At 42.2% G+C, this 25,591-nt stretch overlaps 1 protein-coding gene across 1 annotated transcript in view; it reads right to left on the bottom strand.

The window, feature by feature from the left end:
• Window positions 1-25,591, bottom strand: part of LOC124616373 (cytochrome P450 4V2-like) — a 113,469-nt gene that overhangs the window by 59,645 nt on the left and 28,233 nt on the right. The window contains exon 2 of the mRNA XM_047144683.1: window positions 22,360-22,533. Coding sequence (XP_047000639.1) covers window positions 22,360-22,533 — 174 coding nt within the window. The remainder of the gene's footprint in view (window positions 1-22,359; window positions 22,534-25,591) is intronic.

Genomic DNA, 25,591 nt, shown 5'->3' with positions numbered 1-25,591 from the left:
CTGATTCATTTCTGCCGTTTCTCATTTCTTTCGTCTTTCTTCGATTTCCTATCAGTAGATATTGAGTACTGAATAGACTGTTCATTCCATTCAGCAATCATGTGATTCTTCTTCACCTTCACTGAGAATAGCAATGTCATCAGCGAATCGTATCATTGATATCCGTTAACCTTGGATTTTAATTCAACTGCTGAATATTTCTTTCATTTCTATCATTGCTTCTTCGATCTACACATTGAACAGTAGGGGCGAAAGTCTACATCACTGTCTTACACCATATTTCATCCGAGCACTTCGTTCTTGTTCGCCCACTCTGATTATTCTCTCTTGGCTCTTGTACATATTGTATGTTACCCATCTCTCCTTATGGCTTACCCCTATTTTTCTCAAAGTTTTGAACATCTTGCAGCATTTGACATTGTCGAACGTTTTTCCCTGACCTATAAAAGAGGTAAAATGTTGAAAGCAAACGAAAAGTAAAAAGGCACTTGATAACCTGAAGCAGCAAAGTTAGCTGCACCTTAGAATCAGTTCTTGGAAGACCACAGGGGGAGGGCTGAGAAAGTGGCCCAGTTGTCAATGGCTAAGCCTTGGAACAAAGCTGCAGGACGTGAGGTTTTGTATAGAATCACAGATAGTATCTACCATGCAACGAAATTTTTGCCAAAAGTTTTATGACTTGGAAATGGAGTGAGGAGGATCGCCCTTTTTTAGCACAAGGTGCCATTGTACTTCAAATGTAATAAGCTGGGCGCATCCCCAGAAAACATTGAAAGCTGGAGACCAATCTGTTCACTAACCTGGAGTCTCAAACCACGGTTTATACAGTTCAATAAAAATGACCCCCTGCAGTATCACTGGCTATGTTTAAATTTGGTTTTGGAGCAGCTTTCGTATATGACGGTCTAACTGCAGAGACTCATTCTCATCCCTAACAAATTTGATATGCACATATTTGCCTAAGCTTATTGTACCATATTCTCGATCTTCGTCCATTTCCAACCAATATTTTCAATCCTAGAGATGAGTGTTTGGCGTTGATTGTTTAAGCAATCAGAAACTTTTTCTTGTCATGCTTGCATCACGTATGTGTCGTTCTGTCTTCCTTTAGATTTCTGTTGACCCTCGTAGTCAGTGATGCTGTAAAGATGTTAATATAACTGATTCCTTGCTCAGCATTAACTGAGTGAATAAGGCGTTCTTTTACTCTCAGAAAACTGTTTTCTGATTAAATACACGGAGCGGTTGTTGGATGAAATATTGACAAAAATTCCACAATTTTTATATTCCTACAATGCACGCTAATCTAATGAATCTACCAACAAGTACTTAGTAGGTTGAAAGTCCTCCGCATTTCTGTAATTTAACCAGCAGCTTAATAGAGAACGTTCATCAAGTTAGTCCACCATTATTGCTCCCGAGACAAATGATCTATAACAGTGCACTCATTTTCATCCCATTTTTCGAGTTTGGGATATGTATTAACCACACTAGATGTTATCGTATTATTTCGGATATAAACACACCACAGCGTCTAGTCTGTTTTCTTGATAAACATTCCAATTCGATTAAATAACATTTGGTTCCACTCGTCTTCCTCTCCTTAGCATTACATGGGCATTATGACCTATTATATGCGAGACAGGTTCTGGAGTCTTTCAACTAACGTTCCTGCAGTTAAGTAATGCTAAAGTTCTTATTTATTTAATTATTTATTTATTCGAATATAAGTTTTGAAGGGTACTATAAATCATCTACAGTTTTGCCTCTTTATGTTTAATTTCCGTTGCTCTAGGAAGTCCTTTCCCTTTGAGAAATTCGATCCTTTTTTTTCCTTATGCAGACCTCCTTCTTTCCTGAAATCCAGCCGTTTATGTTCCTTTTCTGAAATGTCTTCCGTCATCTAGTATGCCCAGCAAAGTTCCAATGATTTTCATATCTTTATCAATTTCAGTAAATTACGAGGGTTTGAATTTGTAGCTGTTTAATAAGTTGAAGATCGGCTAGGTTAGTTTGTTACTATACATTTGGTATACGTGTCCATAAAACTGTAGTCTTCATTTATCATTATATCTGTTAGCTTTCAAATTTTCAAATGAGCTCTCCATCTTATTTAACTTGTATTCAACAATACTATTAATTATAGGTCCCAATATTTTCATTACAACTCCTCTTTCAACTGTTTCCAATTTCAAGTGCTACAGGTGTGTGGTACTGTGTTAAAATATTTTCCTTCTCCTACCTGACATGACGAATGCTACTCACTGTAGTTAACAGAGCTTATATTCTCCTCTTTCTCTGACCATAATATAACTTACCGGGATGGTGAAAGGAATTTCCTATCTTAAACACATACGCACATACTCTGCTGTCCCATTAGCTGCCTTATACGTGTAATGCACTAGCCTTCCTTCCCGACCTCGCTATTTCCCTGAGGGACTCCACACCCGACTAACACTGGAAGTCCTACAATAATATGATGAGAGTTATTTGCTAAGAAGTTCTTTCTACTGCAAGGGATCTACTGGGGTGCAAAATATTTGTAAACTGCAACAATTACATTCCCCGTACATACCTACCTATGTACCTATCTATCTACCAAATAAGTATCGAGTTTTAGCATATTCACATCTTGTAACAACAAAAGAACTAGCAAGTTTACACAGATTCCAGGTCGTCTGATATACTTTTGAGAATTCTTTTGAATTGTCATGCGTTTATCAAAGAACATGTTGTTCTTTATTGCAATTGAAATTTGGAAACAATTGAAACTATATTTTGATACACTGTATAAGTTTAGTGAAACTCGAATGCTTTTCATGACATCGTTAACTGACCCATTCTTTGTCCGAAACGAAGCTAGAGTTGTCAGTTTCTTCTGTCTGTACAGTGTAGTCTACAGCTAAAAACTTGTATAACTCCGGCAGACATCCATCAAAGCTGATTCAAATAGGAAATCCGAAGCAGATTAGTAAATTGAGCTATTACACTGCTGACATTATGACTCAGACGGTACACAGAAGTTACAGAGAAATAACGCCGATCTTTCCGTGGATTACCACTGAAATGAAGACGTTGACCATTTAGCTAACGATTAATCAATTTTACGAATTTGGCAACGTAAAACCGTTGAAAGTCTAATCACTGAACTGTAGTTGAGAAAGAGTGCACAAGGACATTAGAAGGAAAACTGGAAGTAATCTAGAGCCACCAATGACAAGTAGTACTGTGATATCCACTCGGGGATCTCTCTAAAACTGTTGTTTATTGAATACGAGATCAGCAGGCGTCTTGTCGGAAGTGTAAAATGGGTTGGTTACAGTCACAGCAGCTACCAAAGGACGTGGAAAGGAACTAATTCGCTATATTCAGAAATCAGGAGACCAGTCTACTTCTTACATGCATAAAGTATTATTCGGAAACTGAGAACACATATTCAGGTCATAATAAAAATCCACTATTCATGGATTTTATAATCACTAAAATTGCGTAATATTATGCAAACGTGGTTAGGAACTACAGATATACGTAGTTCGTCGTCATTATATTAGTGTATAGGATGGTATATCACAATGTAAGTGTAATTAAGCACAGTTCTGAGATTTGAGGGGACTCAACGCTTTCAACAATCCGTTATACACTACTGGCCATTAAAATTTCTACACCAAGAAGAAATGCAGATGATAAACGGGTATTCATTGGACAAATATATTATACTAGAAATGACATGTAATTACATTTTCGTGCAATTTGGCTGCACAGATCCTGAGAAATGACTACCCAGAAAAACCACCTCTGGCCGTAATAACGGCCTATGTATGCCAGGGCATTGATTCAAACACAGCTTGGATGGCCTGTACAGGTACAGCTGCCCATGCAGCTTCAACAAATACCACGGTTCATCAAGAGAAGTGACTAGCGTATTGTCACGAGCCAGTTGCTCGACCACCACTGACCAGACGTTTTCAATCGGTGAGAGAACTGGAGAATGTGCTGGTTAGGGCAGCAGTCAAACATCTTCTGTATCCAGAAAGGCCCGTACAGGACCTACAACATGCGTTCGTGCGTTATCCAGCTGAAATGTAGGGTTTCGCAGGGATCGAATGAAGGGTAGAGCCACGGGTCGTAACACATCTGCAATGTAACGTCCGCTATTCAAAGTGCCGTAAATGCGAACAAGAGGTGACTGAGGCGTGTAACCAATAGCACCCCATACCATCACGCCGGGTGATACGCCAGTATGGCGATGACAAATACACGCTTCCAATGTGCGTTCACCGCGATGTCGCCAAACACGGATGCGACCATCACGATGCTGTAAACAGAACCTGGATTCATCCGAATAAATGACGTTTTGCCATTCGTGCACCCAGGTTCGTCGTTGAGTACACCATCGCAGACGCTCCTGTCTGATGCAGCGTCAAGGGTAACCGCAGCCATGGTCTCCGAGCAGATAGTCCATGCTGCTGCAAACGTCATCGAACTGTTCGTGCAGGTGGTTGTTGTCTTGAAAATGTCCCCATCTGTTGACTGAGTGATCGAGACGTGGCTACACCATCCGTTACAGCCATGCGGATAAGATGCCTGTCATCTCGACTGCTAGTGATACGAGGCCGTTGGGATCCAGCACGGCGCTGCATATTACCCTCCTGAACCCACCGTTTCCATATTCTGCTAGCAGTCATTGGATCTCAACCAACGCGAGCAGCAATGTCGCCATAAGATAAACCACAATCGCTATAGGCTACAATCAGACCTTTATTAATGTCTGAAACGTGATGGTACGCATTTCTCATCCTTACACGAGGCATCACAACAACGTTTCACCAGGCAACGCCGATCAACTGCTTTTGTGAATGAGAAATCGGTTGGAAACTTTCGTCACGTCAGCACGTTATAGGTGTCGCCATCGGCCCCAACCTTGTGTGAATTCTCTGAAAAGCTGATCATTTGCATATCACAGCATCTTCTTCCCGTCGGTTAAATTTCGCGTCTGGAGCACGTCATCGTCGTGTTGTAGCACTTTTAATGGCCAGTAGTGTATATTCGGCAGAGGAGAGCTTCACAGCGAACGAATCAACCAGTAGGGGCGCCCAAGCGATGCCAGAAGCTTAAACCCTGGTTACAGTGTCCGCTCACGAGAAATATATTGCCCTTCGGGAGTTACAAAAGGCTGTGGTGACATAAAAATTTTGCATTCATGGATTTTATAATCATTAAATTCGCGTAATATTGTGCAAACGTGGTCAGGGACTACAAATATGTGTAATTCGTCGTCATAATGCAATAATGCAACGACTCAAGACGCGCGTTCAGTTCATTGTGCAAAACAGATTTCACACAGTTCAATGATGCACAGCTGGAGGGTAGGGGAGTGATACAATTTAGTAACACAAAAGAGACTTTCTCTGGACCAGCACAGTCAATTTACAATACCTTCATTCTTTTAGACTGAGGAAATTTAGTCTGTCATATGTGTTGTATATTTAATTGTGGTTTATTTCAGTGCAATTTAACCAGTTGACGTGTTCCGTTATAAGGCAGGAGACATACAGGGTGTATCAAAAAAGGGTGGCGCGCACTTACACGGCTGGAAGTACAAGATAGTAGAAGCACAAACGTGCCAGTAAACACGGGGCCGCGAACAAGCCACTTGCGAGACAATTACGGATGTATGGTTCCACGCCGCCACTGACGGTATTGTTTGTAACATCGTCTCGTTTCCCCCTGCTCACTTGAGGCCGTCCTATGTTCACTGTTTACACAACAGAACGTTTCCGAGAGGTGGAGTTGTAATCACACCATACACGCAGAGCGTACAGGACGGATGCAGTACACAGTGTCAAATTGTATCAATAGCGTCTGAGGAGTGCCACGTGTGATGTGTTGCAGTTACAATGGAACCGTACAGTAACGAAGAGTATGCGGATACGCATTTCATGTGCGGTAGGGCTAATGGCAATGCACGGGAGGCTGCGTGCTTGTACCAAGAAACATATCTTGAACGAAGATATCCCGAAAGTCGTACATTTACAAGGGTCCATCAGCACCTGAGAGAACACGGGGGGTTTTACACATGGCAGAGCAGGAGGTAGGCCTGCTCGCATTGCACCTGAGGTTGAGGATATGGTGTTGGAAGCAGTACAGCGCTTTCCACAGAAGTGTCTGTACTAAGCCACAGTAGTGTATGCAGAATTTTGCATCGCATTTCACTGCACTCTTACCACCTCTAACGCGTTCAGTGTCTAAATGATGCGGACTTTGTTCCTAGAGTGGTGTTTTGTCATTGCCTGCAACAGCAGGCTGTAGTCAACACTTCTTTCGCATGTAACATTTTATTTACAGGCAAAGCAGGATTCACGAGTGATGGTGTGTTTAATTATCATAATACACATTTGTGGTGTGGAATAAACCCACATGCTGTTCATGAGTCATCACATCAGTAACGTTTCTTACTGAATGTGTGGTGAGGGGTACTAGGCGATCAACTCACTGGGCCACACATTCTTCCACTAGAACTTAATGGACGGAGGTACCATAGCTTTCCGCGGCGTCATCTTCCAGGATTGCTAGATGATTTTCCCCTTCTGCAACGTCATAGTATGTGGTACATCCATACATCCATGATGCAGCTCTGGCACATTTTGTTGCCGGTGTGAGACGGCATCTAACGCGAAGATCGGTCAAAGATGAATAGATATAGATGGAACTGTACCTGGGTCACCAAGATCACCAGATATAAATCCTTTCGATATTTGTGTCAGGGATCACCTCAGAAGCAAAGTGTATAGTACACCGTTAACACAGTTGAGGATCTGGAGCAGAGAGTTGTACATGCTTGTCAAGAATTCCGGAATGATCCAGGGGCTTTCGAAAGGATTCGAAATTCATTGCATACAGATGCAAGTAAGACACTTCGAACACCTCCTTTAACAGGTACCCCATACGCAAAATGTGAACTAGTTGCGATGTACAACTCACTAGTAAAGTCTAAGCTTCAAATAAATGTGTACTAACTAGAACGATGTTTACAATGACGTAAGTGGCGACTTGGAACCATACAGTCGTGTTTATCTCGCAAGCGGCTCGTTTGCGGACCCGTGTTTACTGGGACGTTTGTGCTTCTATTGTCGTGCACTTTCAAAAAAATTGTTCTGAGCACTATGGGACTTAAATTCCGAGGTCATCAGTCCCCTATAACTTAGAACTACTTAAACCTAACTAACCTAAGGACATCACACACATCCATGCCCGAGGCAGGATTCAAACCTGCGACCGTAGCGGTCGCGAGGTTCCAGACTGTAGCGCTTTGAACCGCTCGGCCACCCGGGCCGGCGTGTACTTTCAGCCGTGTAAGTTTGCGCCTACCATTTTGATAGACCCTGTATTCACAAACGGAATCTCTTATTCCCAGTGTCCCATATCAGTTGCTGTACACAGACAACTGAAAGGTCATACACACTGATCGATCTATTTATACATTTGCTCCTAATGCTATCTCTTTCAGATAAGACCTAGTTGGCAGCAGACCGAACAACAACCTCAATCTGCACATAATTTCGGAGTTGCTCTCAGCGCTACAGCTCTCATCCGAGGGATCATATTAAAAAGAACAGAAACAACGCACAGTCACGCTGTACATATCACAATGAAATATGTTCACTACGTTTCCCTTTCTCAGCTCGAGTTACTAATATCAGAGTGAGACTTTTGTACGTTTTGCTGTGCATTTTAATAGTCTTTTGACGTTAAGATTAAAACAATAACAAAACATTTTTTAATTTTCTTTGTATTTTCAGGGTCAGATAGCACAAATTTTACAACAGGCTTCGCCGTCTTAACTAGTCTTCATAAACTGATTTGTCTAAAAATTAACTAAAATGGAGGCTGGGCTAATTAATTACTAACTTCTACACACATTACGTTGTAACACGTCAAACAGAACAGGCGTTCAGTGTTCCTCACTATGCGAACATATCTTCAATCTGACTGTTGGAACTAAAGGGTACCTTTTGCTAGCTAACAGTGACAAGTTTCTAACTTTTAAATCGCATATACAGGTTGCAGTTTCACGAATTGATATCTCACATACTCACGTGTTTATAAATGTAGACAGAACATAGTCTGACATTGTATTTCACTTAAGCAGTAAACCTAGTCTGCATGAAATTTATCTATTTGTTTACCTATTTTGAGCCATCCGTCTTCTGACTGATTTGATGCGAGCCGCCACGAATTCCTCTTCTGAGAGGACTTCTTCATATCAGACCAACACTTGCAACCTATGCTCTCAATATTCCCTGAATATATTTCAATTTCAGTCTTGCTTTACAGTTTATAGCGTCTACAGCTCCCTGCAGTACAAATGAAGTTATACTCTAATTTCTGAACAGATGTCCTACCATCCCATCCCTTCTTCCTCTCAGTGGTTTCCGTATATTCCTTTCCTCACCGATTTTGTGGAGACCGTCTTCATTCCTAGCATTACAAATGCACCTAAGGTTCAACATGCTTCTGTAGCACCACTTCTTAAATGCTTCGATTATCTTCTATTCCGGTTTTCCCATGATCTGTTTCACTATCATAGAATGCTGTGCTCCAAACGAACACTCTCAAGTTTCTTCCTCATATTAAGGCCTATGTACAATACTAATAGACTTCTCTTGGCCAGGAATGCCCTTCTTGCCAGAGCTAGTCTGCTTTTTATGTACTCCTTGCTCCTTTCGTCCTGGGTTATTTTGCTGCCTCCGCAGAAAAATTTCTTAATTTCATACTTCGTGACCACCAACCTTGATGTTAGGTTTCTCGCCGCTCTCATTTCTGCCACCTCTCATTACTTTCGCTTCTTTTCTGTTTATTCTCAGTCCATATTCTGTATTTATTAGACTGTTCATTCCATTAATGAGATCGTGTATTTGATACACATACACACACACACACACACACACACACACACACACACACACACGCATCCACACATAAAATGATTTGTTGCAAACACAAGAATCATAGAATCATAATTAGAATCAATAGTAACAAGACGATAAGCTGTAAGTCATTTCGAAAGCAGGTGAATCAGTAACACTACATATCCTTAAATGAACTTGTCTTGTGGTACGCACTGAAACGAGCTTAAAGGTTGTCTGAATGCCGCTGCGGCACAGCACAGCACGCAGCGAAAGCAAGCCACTCCTGCAGAGAGAATGGGGCTGCTGACCTCCGCTCGAGTAGGAGTGCTGTTCGGCCTTCTCAATGTAGGTGTTCGCCCACGGACCACAAACTTCGAACACCTGACTTGTTGCCTTGAGTCAAGCGACCGTTCTCTCTCCAGTCACCTCACTCTGCTCGACTGTAACAGGAGCTACACAAGACGTTTTTACTCCACAATTTCGTTCCCAGTCTCTGTCGTAACCGCCAAGAAGAATTAGAAATGTTCAAATTATGTCTCACAAACGTTTCTTGGTCTCTCTGTAGGCATAGTCTTTCAACGAGATTTGCAATATTTTCTTTCGTTATGCATTTATTAGAAAATCCTGAGACATACTCTATATTCTGCTGCAACTTTTATTTTACTCAGAATTATTATTTTTAGCCACGCGGGATTAGCCGAGCGGTCACAGGCGCTGCAGTCATGGACTGTGCGGCTGGTCCCGGCGGAGGTTCGATTCCTCCCTCGGGCATGGGTGTGAGTGTTAGTCCTTAGGATAGTTTCGGTTAAGTAGTGTGTAAGCTTAGGGACTGATGACCTTAGCCGTTAAGTCGCATAAGATTTCACACACATTTGAACATTTTTTTAATTTTATTTGAGCACTGGCATTACCTGTATTACATTTTGCAACGTGTAACTTACAGGAATTAAAGAAATATAATGCAAATCATAGTACAATTTATTAATTTAATCTCTAGATACATCTCTTTACAACAGATCTACTTGAGATAAACTGTTAACATATTTTCGCAACTGTGCATCACACTGTATACCTTTCGTATTAGTTCCTTCTCAACATACGATGGAGCATGTGTTTTTTCGCCTGTCGTAGGTTTGATGAACGTTGGGTTCATATCACGGTTTCCATGTGTTCGAACTAGTCACTTCGTCAAAGCGCCTGATGAAAATCTATCTTTCTACGACGTTTACGTATTCCACAAAAATGTGACAATTCGTTCTAAATAACCTAGTCAAGGGAAGCGTACGCTTAAGTGTCACTCCCGGTTACACAAACAGAGAAAGCTGATAACCACCTGTAGATTTTCTTCTAGCATATCGTAGTTTTCCTTACATATGGAACTGAGACAGGCACAGAGGAAAATGCTTTGACCGTAATGTCATTTCCGCATGTGCTATTTTACATTTCCTGGCATGGTCCATCTTTCGGAAAACATTTCTTAACGTAATAATCACATCACGGTCTGTCCTAAGCCCTATTAGTGACAGGGTTCAAGGTAGTTTAATAAACAGCCAACATTCAGTTTCTATGCTCATTGTGATGTGAGGGGAAGTCGCTACAGCCAGGAAACTTCGTAATTGAGTTGGTCCTCCTATACACATTGACCCTTCAGTTTTCCCAACAATGGATGACTTGGCAACGAGGTTGGTTGAGAAGCCTACATTTTGGATTCGCAGGTAACGATATACCTCGAAAATCTCTTTCCTCGAAACGCTTGATACGAAATGGTATCCTCATACGAGAATACAGGTAAGGGTCACTAGGTGCTGTGTTAGAATAAAACGGTGGTATAGCAAAATTTGATAGCCCAAAAATTCAGACTGTGTTACTGGGTCCTACTTAGAACGAGCTAGGCGTTGCCAAATAGTAAAACCATTCACTCGGCAGCTTCGTCTTTACGGCATCCCGTGAGACCATTGGGTTTCAGCCCTTATGTGCATAGTCTGTAAGCATCGCCACATGGAAGACCTAAGGGAAGTGCACCACATTGCCTGATAATGGCTGGGTCTTCACCTTTTACGGCAGTGCTGCAAACACATGTTTCCATAGCTTGCACCATCGTCCTTTGTGACAAATTTGTAGCCATACACTCAACACTCATTTACAGTGATTAGGAGGCACAAGAAGTTCTGTGTGTTGGTCGCCATTTGGAAGGTTAATGTCATTGTCTTGAGCAGCTGAGAAATCCAGCGGGGACATCCAAACCGTCTTGCAAGATACTGAGTCCCGTTCCCCGTTGGATTTTCAGGTTTTCCACTGTCGCCTCGATTGCGGAACACCGGTCATAGAACACTACGAATACAGATTCTGTTGTGATTCCATATTCTTCACAGACAGATGGTCTGGAGCTTCTTTCTTCGTCATTAAGAAATGTCTGATCCTTCTGGAATGGTCTACGCAACCTCACCACTGTCAAATGATGGAGCATTCTCACCGTAGACTTCTACCAACTAAGCGTGGATGCAAGCAGCTTCGTGCACCTCGAAATGCAGAAAACGAATAACCACCTGATTCTCCACTTTATCAATGGGCTGCGCCATTTTGATACGACTTCTCTGGCTACACGCTGCGAAACTGTGATATGTGGATCTCAGTGTGAAACAGTACTGCTGCTAAATATGAGTGAAAAATTAAATTAAATTAAATTAAATTAAATTAAATTAAAAATTAATTCCTCAACTTTATTTTCTCGATCGTGTAATTAAATCATTATGAATATCCGTCGTATGAGCTGTAGCTCCTGCATAAAAACTGACGGAGTACAATTATAAATGAATGAAATGAACTTCGACAGTATTTGCAAAAGGGACTGTAATTTACCTTAATCACTTATCACTAGTATCAGTGATAAGTCTCTCACTCCTGGTTACTACATTACACAAGATCGATGACTACGTCTCATTCAGACTCATACATACAGTTCTTGACAATTGTAGCAAGCACGACCTTCTATCGGGTGAGCGTGTATGCATGAAAAACCACGACTTGCTTACATGAGAGTTACTTACATGAGCTGTGCATGAATAAAATGTACGCTCATGAAAATTTAAATCAGAGACATTCAGCTAGTAGGAAATTAGATCGATTAACTCCTCGACAGCGATGCGTTGTGTGGTTGTGTGGTCATGGAAACTGTTGTAGGGCCATCCCCACCCATGGCGGCTCAAACGTCCCCCTCGAACCTCTGATATTGGGTGGTGTTCGGTGAATGGCCCCATATTTCACTTGATAGATATATACTCATAGAGTGGCGCAAAGCAGATGTTAGAAAGAATTTTCCTATTTTGGATTAATCGTATGTAGTAATTGAGTCTCCTTGGGATATTATTGTACTCTAGCTCTGAAAATCCTTTAGCTAACTCATAAATGTCTCAGTTCACTTTGCAGAATGGAATCACGTTTTATTTGGTTTATCTTGAAGACATTGTACACAAATTCTTGACATAGTGTGTTGTAGGAGACGTACATTCAACAGTACACTTGATCTAAGAGCAGAACCACCCGGTCATCACTCCGTGACATTGCGGTATTGAAAGGAAGTACAGTTATGAAGGCAAATTTCATTTGTGTGTATATATATATATATATATATATATATATATATATATATGTGTGTGTGTGTGTGTGTGTGTGTGTGTGTGTGTGTGTGTGTGTGACTGTTCTGAAAAGACCGAATCCTAATATGACTCGAGGAAGGGCCAGGTGGGACGACCAGCCTCAGCTGAAAACCTGCCGAATGTGGAACGAGTGCGAACTCTCTTCATTGAGGAGCCCAGTACATCAAACAGTCATGCAGCACAGTAACTCAGGATACCACGACTGTCACTCTCGATGATAACGAAACAGAAACAAAAATTTTCTCTAACAGAGAATTTTAGAAGGACACCACTAACGAAATTCACAAACGTTGGCAAACGGGCTAATAGGAGTAACAAAAATTCTTCATGAAGGACACAATGTATACAAATTAGCAGATGACTGACAAATTATAAAGCAATAATGTAAATTGTATTATAGGCTTTTTCTCATTTGTGCGTTCGTAGGAAAAAGTTAATTATTTAGCTTCTGTATAATTCCCGAGTTTCTCGTTGACGAAATTAAAAGCTTCAAAGTACCAAATTTCTCTGCCATTAGTGTAAGAAATATTCCATTCTGTGCTAATAGTTGTCGGTGTCCAATATGTTATAATACAGTCGTCTTCTAGTACGCAACAAATATGCGAAACAGTAAATGATGTTATTGTTTTTATTTGCTGGTATGTGGATCAGAAGCTGGAATGTATTATTCACTCTGCACGTTAGTAACAGATTATTTCAGTTATTACATGTGATGTGGAGCTAAAAAAAATATGTTGGGTCGTAATCCATTGTGATACTGGCATAACCTCGCCATCTGTCTTCAATGGATACAAAACAATAAAAACATCAAAAGGGTAGCGTATGTGAGCACACAAAATAGTGTTCTGTTACTGAGTGTGGAAGCTGCGCAAGTGCGTCGTCGTAAATAACGTTATTACACGTCACTGAGGCAAAAAACTGCGTTGTTTATCGAATTAATAAGATTATAAAGGATCTTTCCCCTTGAACCATGGAACGACTGTTGTTGATCGCTGTGCTGAACATTACCATCACTTGAAGTGACTTCTGAAAAATCTGGCGCGGCTGAGAACAGCCTGTTAAATAAACACAATATTATGTCTGAACATAGGAGGAAACTTACGTGGCGACACGGGTCAGGCATTTAGGAATGCTATGAAGCATGCACTTGATAAAGAAAGAGCACATGCGAAGACTTCTCGTAGCTCGCAGCACGATGAGGGTGATGGTGCTGCTAGTGACGCTGGGCAGAGTGCAGAAACAATGTATGTGATCTGTAATCCGTGTTTAACTTGGTTTATGATAAGCGACTGTTTTCGGACAAAGGCTATTACCTGTTGTCAAATGTCATAGATAGGAGAAAATTTCAGGTAGCTAGAATATTTCAAAATTGTAGAAAATGTACCAGCATTACTTACAGTTTAAAAGCAAGAATTGCACACACACACACACACACACACACACACACACACACACACACATATATATATATATATATATATATATATATATATATATATATATATATATATATCACCTGATCTGTCAGTGTGCGATTACATTCTGAGGGGACCCCTCAAGTCTAAGGTACATCGCAACAACCCTCCTAGTCTTCAAGAAACTGCAGCAGAATATTTCGTATGAGACTGCAGCAGTTCCAGCAGTCCAGCTTCGATTCGCCTTCAGCAAGTTGCTGGCCGGGGCCCAAGAGATCAATGGTGATCACTATCAACGTCTGCTGTACTCAGAATTTCCTTTTCTCTGCTGTGTCTCTTTGTACCCTATTATTCTGTTCTCCGGGCCACTATTATTTGCCCCACCGTGTATAATACTCACGAATGTTGGTTAATCATGACGAATTAGATGTAAGAGTGCCAGCCATAGATAAACCTCCAAGGGCATGTAAAATGAAACGGTAAATAATCATGAGCAACCGTCAGAGTAAACCGTCGCTAACCTTCAATTGCCATAGCCGTAGTCCCAATCAGTTGGCCCTTGTAACAACATATGTCGAACAATTTCAACAAATACTTTTTGTTTTTCAGATCTATTTGTTCCTTTTAGATGAAATTTCGTTATTTGTCATAATCTGGAATCTTTTCCAACTCTTCTATGAGTTTCGCATTTCTACCTTTCTGTTCAAAAATGGCTCTGAGCACTGGTGGACTCAACTTCTGAGTTCATTAGTCCTCTAGAACTTAGAACTAGTTAAACCTAAGTAACCTAAGGACATCACACACATCCATGCCCGAGGCAGGATTCGAACCTGCGACCGTAGCGGTCTTGCGGTTCCAGACTGCAGCGCCTAGAACAGCCTACCTTTCTGTGCCTTTTGCGAAATAGTAATATAATTTGATCCACTACACGCTTTTCATTCTTTAAATGCGTATTATTTATGGGTTAGTGACGCTTTAAGGTAATGGTTGTTCATTTTAAACTCTGGATATCTGTTTGTAGAAGTGAATTTAGACCACCGATAGAGCATCACTTTTCATAGGGCCGGGTCCCGTCGGCGTCTCAATTATTCGAACTGCTTTTAAGTGAAATCTTTCTCAGGTCTGCGGCTTTCTGCGTGTTCGTGGAAACATAAGGTTTTCTGCTGGAGAAACACCTAGCTCCGGCCCTGCATGAAGGTGAGACAGTGTATCCGCATTGGCACCTTTCCGTGTTAGGTTGTATTTAGTCGTATAATTTTATGATCTTAGTAGCTTTGGAGATGTTTTGCCGTCCGCTTCTTGTAGACTGGAGGGCGGCCCAGTAGCACTACCAGCGACTTGTGGTTTGTGATGAAAGTGAACTTCCTCTTGAATAGCTACGCATGGAAATTTATGATTCCGAATATAATTGCTAATTCGTTTCTTCTTGACTGAGGTAAGACGTCAACGTTTTTGATGAAAAGGTGAAAGTGTTGATCACTAAATCATTTCTTTGCGTCAATACCACATCGACGCTCCAAGTCGAGACATTTATGCTCAGAGACAGTGGACGTGACACTGAGAGGCACGATGCTGAGCGAAGTATAGTCTTTAACTGCCTGAATGCGAGCTCACATTATGGTTCTGGAAATATTTCATTTGCAGGTGACTGAGTGACTGTACTCTATGGAACACTTGTGACAGAAACTTTTAATAATAATTCACTTTCCCAAAAAAGATTGCAGGTGTGGCGATTCCAGGGCCGATGTAGGGAGTCGCTTGTTATTACACTTAGATTCCTAGGATAGATCCATTCTTTTTGTTGCAAGTGCGTCAGAGACTCGACTTCCTCTTGGAAAAACTGGTGCTTGTCTAAGGGACACGTTAGCCTTGCATCATATAATGTAGTATAATGCGTGCCAAAGTTTCACAGCTGTACTGGCACGTAGCTCCCATGACAATTACGTCGTCTAAAGAGATTGTGCTACGAGAGGTACGTCTAGAAGATCGTATAGTCGGAAGGTATCTCAGATGGTTACTAAGATCAAGCATGTTAAAGAGGTGCGAATCCTTTCAGCCAAACATTCCAGCAGGCTGGGAATGGGGCAGAGTGACCACGAATTTGCGAGGGAACCTTTGCAGGAATACTTTACTTGCCAACAGTTTTGGACGGAATAGGAGGTCTGGGTCTACTGTAATTTATTTCTGCCACAATGTCAGAAACTGTCATAGAGAAAAATTAAAATTAATTATATGTAGTTGGTGTGTGTGTGTGTGTGTGTGTGTGTGTGTGTGTGTGTGTGTGTGTGCGTCCCAGGTCTATTTTAGAAACACATTCTCCTTCGTGCAGTTTTATAAGGATTTCTCCTGGGTGTGGTATAATGTAGGTTTTCCTAATTGTGTCTGTGCACTTACTGTTGATTTAGATTTTCAGTACAGTCGGAGGGATCCGTATGGGTTTTTGGTGGTGTGACCCAAATACGTATTCTAAACGGTTCGGTTACATGAGCCTTTGGAATCGGTAGAACTGTTGTTTTACGGTTCCCCGTAAGGAGACCGGAATGTGTCGTGCTCGGCAGAAACGAGGCACAGTGACCGGTCGCAAGGAGATATGAGCTTGAAGAATGTGGCACGCCCCAGACCTGGCTCGAATGTAGTTGCGACTGTTGCAAGTAGGTCGTCGATTTCCTGGAATAAGAAAGGGGGCTGGCACTCCGTCGCTGATGGAGAATTGAAAGAACGAGAAGGGGCTTATGTCGAAACTTTTTCCTGCTGGGACACAAACGTTATCCAGCAGCTTTATCAGTTGTGTAATCTTCTCGTATGCCGCAGTGAATATGAACTGACCCCGGAGGTGTATATGATACTCTACAAAATCATAGGAGACTGACATAGGGGTGAATAAGTTTGGAGATGCCGTGTCCACTTGGACGCGAACTTGTTCCTACTTGTGAGAATTATGGATAGCTTGTTAGTTAAAGCATCGCCTGGGTGGAACTATTGCCTGATATTTGTGAATGGACGTGGGTGGATTCCTTCGTAGGAACGGTTTGTGGCCTATTAATCAGAGATGATCGTGTTTCCCTCAATGAGTTTAGTGTGCGAGGCGATGCAGGAACTGCACGTGAGTATGCAGTGGAAGCAGACTGGCCGATACGGAAGTTCCTGTAGTGTGCGAGCATGAAATCGCCTTGTTGGATAACTTTACAGTGGATAACTTTTCAGGGACACATCAGTCAATCGTCGGGACTGTTACCTCTGTAGGTACTGAAAAGGCTGCTGCCTGCGTTCAGGAACCGTGTTACCCTTAGCACACCAAAGATACCCTTGCGATATTGTTACACGATTCATGCACCATCCCATCACATATTTGTGGCGAAATGACCACGACAGGAAAATCAGAGAAATTACTGCTCGTACGGAGCCCTACCGATAGCCGAAATTTTCATGTACCTCTACATCTACATCTACATCTACATCTACATCTACATCTACATCTGCAAGAGTACTCTGCAGATAACATTTAAGTGTCTGGCAGAGGGTTTATCGAATCACCTTCAGAGTTCTCTATCATTCCAGTCTCGTGTAGCGCGAAGAAAGAATGAACAACTGTATCTCTCCATACGATTTCTGATGTCCCTTATTTTATCGTGGTGATTCTTCCTCCCTATGTAAGTTGGTGTCAACAAAATGTCTTCACTTTCGGAGGAGAAAGTTGGTGAGTGGAAATTCGTGAGAAGTTCCGTCGCAACGAAAAACGCCTTTCTTTAATGGTGTCCAGCCCAAATCCTGTATCATTTCTGTAACACTTTCTCCCATATTTCGCGATAATACAAAACGTGCTGACTTTCTTTGAACTTTTGCGATATACTCCGTCATTCCTATCTGGTAAGGATCCCACACTGCGCAGCAGTATTGTAAAAGAGGACGGATAAATTTAGTTTAGACAGTCTCCTTAGTAGGTCTGTAACACTTTCTAAGTGTCCTGCCAATAAAAGGCAGTCTTTGGTTAGCCTTCCACACAACATTTTCTATGTCCTCTTTCCAATTTGAGTTATTCGTAATTGGAATACATAGGTATTTAGTTGAAGTTACGGCTTTTATATTTGACTGATTTTTCGTGTAACCGAAGTTTAACGAGTTAATTTTAGCACTCATGTGGATGACTTCACACATTTCGTTATTTAGGGTCAACTGCCACTTTTCGCAACATTCAGATATCTTTTCTAAATCGTTTTGCAGTTGGTTTTGATCTTCTGATGACCATATTAGTCGATAAACGACACCGTCATCTGCATACAACCGAAGACGGCTGCTCAGATTGTCTCCCAAACCGTTTATATACGTAAGGAACAGCTAAGGGCCTATAACACTACCTTGCGGAACGCCTGAAATCACTTCTGTTTTACTCAATGATTTTCCGTCAGTTACTATGAACTCTGACCTCTCTGACAGGAAATCACAAATCCAGTCACATAACTGAGACCATATTTCATAAGCACGCAATTTCACTACGAGCCGCTTGTGTGGTAGAGTGTCAAAAGCCTTCCGGAAATCCGGAAATACGGAATCGATTCGAAATCCCTTGTCAATAGCACTTAACACTTCATGTGAATAAAGAGTTGGTTGTGTTTCACAGGAACAATGTTTTCTAAACCCATGTTGACTGTGTGTCAATAGACCATTTCCTTCGAGGTAATTCATACTGTTCGAACACCATATATGTTCCAAAATCTTGCTGCATATCAACGTTAACGATATGGGCCTGTAATTTAGTGGATTACTCCTAATACCTTTCTTGTATATTGGTGTGATCTGTGCAACCCTCCGGTCTTTTGGTACGGATCTTTCATCGAGTGAACGGTTGTATATGATTGTTTAGCATGGAGCTAATGCATTAGCATACTGCGAAAGGAACCTAACTGGTATATAGTCTAGACTAGAAGACTTGATTTTATTAAATGATTTAAGTTGCTTCACTACTCCTAGGATATTTACTTCTACGATACTCATGTTGGCAGCTGTTCTCGATTGGAATTCTGGAATACTTACTTCGTCTTCTTTTGTGAAGGTATTTCGGAAGGCTGTGTTTAGTAACTCTGCTTTGACAGCACTGTCTTCGATATTATCTCCATTGCTATGGCGCAGAGAAGGCATTGATTGTTTCTTGCCGCTAACATACTTCACATACGACCAGAATCTCTTTGGATCTTCTCCCAGGTTTTGAGACAATGTTTCGTTGTGGAAACTATTATAAGCATCTCTCATTGAAGTCCGCGCTAAATTTCGAGCTTCTGTAAAAGATCGCCAATCTTGGGGATTCTGCGTCTGTTTGAATTTGGCATGTTTGTTTCGTTGTTTCCGCAACAGTGTTTTAACCCGTTTTGTGTACCAACGAGGATCAGCTCCGTCGTTTGTTAGTTTCTTTGGTAAAAACCTCTCAATTTTTGCCTATACTATTTCTTTGAATTTAAGCCACATCTGGTATACACTTACATTACTAATTTGGAATCAGTGGAAATTGCCTCTCAGGAAAGCGTCAAGTGAATTTTTATCTGCTTTTATGAATAGATATATATATATCACTCATTTTTCGAGGATTTGGGGATTACAGTATTAAATCTCGCTACGAGAACCCTGTGTTCACTAATCCCTGAATCAGTTTTGATGCTAGTTATTAACTGAGGATTATTTTCACAACCGTTTACTATTCGCGTGGGCTCATGAACTAACTGCTCGAAACAAGTTTCAGAGAATGCGTTTAGCACAATTTCGGATGATATTTTATGCGTACCTCCGGAATTAAACGTGTATTTTCACCAACATATCGAGAGTAAATTAAAGTCACCACAAACTATTATCGTATGAGTCGGGTACGTGTTTGAAATCAAATTCTAGTTTTCTTTGAAGCTTTCAGCAACTGTATCATCTGAATTGGGAGCTCGGTATTCCGGTTGCCAACAATGACCTCTGCCCACTCAAAGGAACTACCTACTTCAATATCGCGACAAGTTAAACTACATGTAACATCAACAAACAGGCCACCGCCAACCGTGTTTAGCCTACCCTTTCGGAACAAAATTGGGTTCTTCGCAAAAATTTCGGCTGAGCTTATATTCGACTTTTGCCATCTTTCAGTGCCCTTAACGATTTGAGCATCCGCGCTTTCTGTTAGCGCTTGGAGCTCTGGTACGTTCCCAACTCTTTTACAACTATTATACCAATGGTTCCTGTATCTACGTTCTTCCTGTGTTCAGCCTGCACTCTTTGTGACTCCCGAGACCCTGTAACCTAAAAAACCGCCCAGTGCACGCCACGCAGCCCCTGCTACCCGTGTAGCCGCCTCCTGCGTATAGTGGACAACTGACCTATTCAGTGGAACCCGAAACCCAACCACCCTTTGGCGCAACTCGAGGAATCTGCAGCCTACATGGCTGCAGAACCGTCTGAGCCTCTTTTTTAGACCCTCCACTCGGCTCTGTACCAGAGGTCTGCAATCGGTCCTGTCGACTATGCTGCAAATGGTCAACTCTGCTTTCATCTTGGAAGCAATACTGGCAGTTTTTACCACTTCTGTTAGCCGCTCGAAACCACAGAAAATCTCTTGTGATCCAAAGTGACAAACATCATTGGTACCGACGCGAGCAACCACCTGCTGTTGGCTGCACCCTGTGCTCTTCGTGGCATCCGGGAGAACCCTTTCCACATCTGCAATGATTCCACCCGGTATGCACACCGAGTGCACATTGGTTTTCTTACCCTTCTTGTCAGCCAATTACCTAAGGGGTCCCATAACGCGCTTAGCGTTGGAGCTTCAAACTACCAATAATCCCACCCTCTGTGATTGCCCGGATCTTGCAGGCTGAGTGGTTTACTCTGAAACAGGACAGGCGACAGCATCTGGCTCAACGACAGTGTCAGCCACAGACAGCACCTGGAACCTGTTTGACAGACAAACCGGGGAGGTCTTACGTGCGCCCGCCTGGGAAGTCTTTCGCCACCTGGTTCGCCCCGGGACGACCTCCCACTCGAGCACAGGTGAGGGGGTCAGTCTCAGTGCGAGTAGTAACTGGGTTGGCCACCGCTGAGGTCCGATCGGAGGACTCGGTCGTGGTGGACGTCCGTTGGATCTCCAAGGCCGGCCAACAACAGGTGTGCCCATCCACTGCAGCCTCAAGCTGTGTAACCGAAGCCATCACAACGTGAACCTGAGAGCGAAGTGTCACCAACATGGCTCGCACCCGCACACAACAATCGCAGTCCCTGTCCATACTAAAGACCTTGGAAAACTAAACAATGCAGATAAATGGACTATCGGCACGTGCTTTAGATCCTGACTAAAACGCAGGAACTATGTCTAATAATACGCAGATATTCAAAAACCTAACTACCGCAGCACTCAGGCGAAATTAAATAATTCACCCCTGATTAGGAACTTGTAATATGTCACAAAATCTGTTTACTTTCCGAAGCAAACGAAAACGCGAGAACAGTGGCTATTAGATATTAAATTTACACGCAGAAACTGTAGAAACTACATTATTAAAGCACAGCCGGCCGAAGTGGCCGAGCGGTTCTAGTCACTACAGTCTGGAACCGCGCGACCGCTACAGTCGCAAGTTCGAATCCTGCCTGGGGCATGGATGTGTGTGGTGTCCTTAGGTTAGTTATGTTTAAGTAGTTCTAAGTTCTAGGGAACTGATGACCTCAGAAGTTAAGTCCCATAGTGCTCAGAGCCATTTGAACCATCAAAGCACACACATGGTATAATAAGATTAGCTCCTGGTTAGGACTCGTAAATGTTACAAAAGTGGTTACTTCCCTGTTGCTGTGTCTGTCTCGGTCGGCTACTCCTGCCTGACATCTTTCTAATGGAACAGTAAAGAGCGGAAATGATAGTCCTACAGGAAGTAACAGTGTGGATGTGGGTGTAGAAGTAGATAGAGAAATTAGAAGGTAGATCCAAGCAGAGGATTTTAGCATATTAGCTGAACTTTTTCCCCAACATCCTTATCTTGACTCGCTCACCTTTCACTTGCTACCTGGTAAATTGGAAATTGGTGATAAGTTCCTGTGGGACAAAACTGCTGAGGTCATCGGTCCCTAGGCTTACCCACTACTTGATCTAACTTACGCTAACTTACGCTGAGGACAACACACACACCCATGGCCGAGGGGGGACGCCAACGTCCGACTTGGGGGAGCTGCGTGAACCGTGACAAGGCGCCGTAGACCGCGTGGCTGCTCCGAGCGGCAAGCTATCAGGCGATACAACGGTGGAAAGAATTTCGTGAAGACATAGACTATGGATAAATATATAGATTACTGGACACCAGTGCTAGGCTTGTTGCTACGTCACTGGCCAATATTAGCCACTTGTAGAGCGGTACCGGTGCTGACCTGCGGCGCTGCCTCCAGAGGTCTCCACGGGAGACGAGCAGTCCCTCGCCGGTGAAGGGCCGCAGCACGTCCATCATGTAGTCGTCGCGGTTGACGTGCGGCCCGCCGCTCAGCACGGCGCGCGCGTGCTCCGGGTCGGCCAGCAGCACGCAGAGGCGCGGACCCACCCACAGCCTGCAACAGGAGGGCCGGCGGCCGTCCCCAGGCAACACCGCGTCAACGGTACAGAGCTCTTGGTTTAACGAGAAGTCAGCAGCGATCTCATCATAGGCGACACTATGGCTCAGCTTGATTGACGACATCGGAAACAGTAGCATATGACAACTTTCTGCGTTCAGGAAATAAAAGTTGTATAAAAATTTACAGAAGCCATGTACAGCCCTGAGCCACCATCTCACTGGTACTTGTACAGTAATAACGTTTACTTCATAGATCCCCATACCTAGATTAAAGAGCGTGTCTCTTGCTGTTCCTCAAATATTTGTTTTCTAGCTCATTAAGTTAGGGCAACTAGGAAACCTTCTCCACGAACTGGCAAGTACGACATAGCCAACATGATGTAAATAATCTGTGTGTTATTTTCGGGTTACGACAGTAGTATTACACTCTTTGCTCGATTTGCCTTTCTTATTTCTGTCGATATGTAAGTTCTGACTACAGGTGACTAATCATTTCATCTGCTCATTATACGTATCGTGATATATAACCCAAGTAATCGCGGAAATCGTATCTACTGTTTGCTGAACTATAATACATTCTTCTTCTTGAGTTTACTCAGTGAGTGCCAGCGATATTTATATCCATCAGGTGCCTCTGTTTCAGTGGTTTACTACTTAAATTCAGTGTTAATAGTTTCAAATATTGTTGTCTTCGCCTTGCCTTTACAAAATATTTTTAGTGTATCTCTTATATAAATAACCGTTTCAGTGACGATTGATGTATTGGAATGCAATCCTGGACTCTGTCATGTGGCGGGACAGGGACGGCAGGCACTGAGCTGATGCTCTGCAGGAATAACTGAGTACAGCATCGATGACTCACTTAGTCGTAGTACTGACGGACAGTGAATTTAAGTAAACATCATTCAACCACGTAATCTGGTAACATGCCACAGGGGTTAATGAACGCGTCCGTAAAGAATAAGTAATATGGCAAATACATAAAGTTTTCTCAAAGACAGCTGCGCTCATACGTAACGAAGAGATTGAACACACTTTGACAAATAATGTGTGACGATTATTTTCAAAACCAAACGAAATCATATCTGAGGAATCACGAAATCGAGAAAGATCAAAGAAACACTGAGAACGCAAGTAGATTAATGCACTATGAATGTATGAAATGATGGGCTAGATGTGGCTCGGGGAAAAGGAGAAATAGAGATTCATGTATAACAGGTCCCTGCTGCATACGCACAAACCACAAATACTCTCCATTGCTATCAGTGTTTATTTTGTGTCTGTATTAGTTTCGCAATACTAACACTAATAAAATAGGAAACAAATTGCTTTCGGCGATAAACAGTGGTTATTATTCCAATACACGAAGCATTGTTTCTATGCGTGCCGTCTCTGTCAGGATACATGAAAGGAATCAATCGTGATTAAAATGTTCAGTCATAAGTGCTAGGAAAAGATATATTAGAATACCCAAGAAATGAATGTTACTCACACAACAAAATTTGAAAGTGTTCACACTGATTTAAAGTAGCAAAATTTTCATATGGATGATCAAACAGCTGACTTGTTCACCGGAGACAGTGTTATTTCTCAAACTAACTGAGTTTCGATGTCTTCACGACAAATATGATAAGAGATCTCCAAACTGGTTTTATTTCTAGGTATTGGAGAAGAGAAATAGGCTTTTAGCTGCACGGACTAAGAAACAGCAAATGAAACCTGTAAACATCTCACGAAGAAAGATTGTCCTGAGAGAAATCAGACTAGATTGACGTGTTGAAAAGTGTAACAGCAACAAATTGGTCTGCTAGAAGTTTCTGGACCCCTGGGGGCGTCGAAACCGTTGATGTTCGTGTGGAACCATCGAGAAGAAGAAGTACTGAACCTCAGGATGTGGTTACAGCTTCATAATGACCGCCATCTCCACACCGTGACTGCAATGTAATATAACGAAACAGGCCCTATATCGTATATTAGAATACTGTTTTTTGAACTCATATGTCTGCAAATGAAAACTTTAGGCTCAGAAATACACAGTAAATTACTATCTTCGACATTTCTGATCACTAATTACATCATGTTCTCCAGAATCGCTAGAAAAAAAAAGGTTTATGGAACATGGATTTTACAACCATGCTTGCTACTAACTACACACCTAAAGAAATTTTCATCATCATCATCATCATTTAAGACTGATTATGCCTTTCAGCGTTCAGTCTGGAGCATAGCCACCCTTATAAAATTCCTCCATGATCCCCTATTCAGTGCTAACATTGGTGCCTCTTCTGATGTTAAACCTATTACTTCAAAATCATTCTTAACCTAATCCAGGTACCTTCTCCTTGGTCTGCCCCGACTCCTCATACCCTCAACTGCTGAACCCATGAGTCTCTTGGGTAACCTTGCTTCTCCCATGCGTGTAACATGACCGCACCATCTAAGCCTGTTCGCCCTGACTGCTACATCTATAGAGTTCATTCCCAGTTTTACTTTGATTTCCTCATTGTGGACACCCTCCTGCCATTGTTCCCATCTACTAGTGCCTGCAATCATCCTAGCTACTTTCATATCCGTAAACTCAACGTTATTGATAAGGTAGCCTGAATCCACCCAGCTTTCGCTCCCATACAACAAAGTTGGTCGAAAGATTGAATGGTGCACAGATAACTTAGTCTTGGTACTGACTTCCTTCTTGCAGAGAAGAGTAGATCGTAGCTGAGCGCTCACTGCATAAGCCTTGCTACACCTCGCTTCCAGTTCTTTCACTATGTTGCCATCCTGTGAGAATATGCATCCTAAGTACTTGAAACCGTCCACCTGTTCTAACTTTGTTCCTCCTATTTGGCACTCTATCCGTTTATATTTCTTTCTCACTGACATTACTTTCGTTTTGGAGATGCTAATCTTCATACCATAGTCCTTACATTTCTGATCTAGCTCTGAAATATTACTCTGCAAATTTTCAATCGAATCTGCCATCACAACTAAGTCATCCGCATATGCAAGACTGCTTATTTTGTGTTCACATATCTTAATCTCACCCAGCCAGTCTA

This window comes from Schistocerca americana, chromosome 5, assembly GCF_021461395.2.
Source record: "Schistocerca americana isolate TAMUIC-IGC-003095 chromosome 5, iqSchAmer2.1, whole genome shotgun sequence".
Classification (NCBI taxonomy): domain Eukaryota; kingdom Metazoa; phylum Arthropoda; class Insecta; order Orthoptera; family Acrididae; genus Schistocerca; species Schistocerca americana.
The sequence above is the reverse complement of the archived record's forward strand: the minus strand, read 5'-3'. Positions and strand labels throughout refer to the sequence as shown.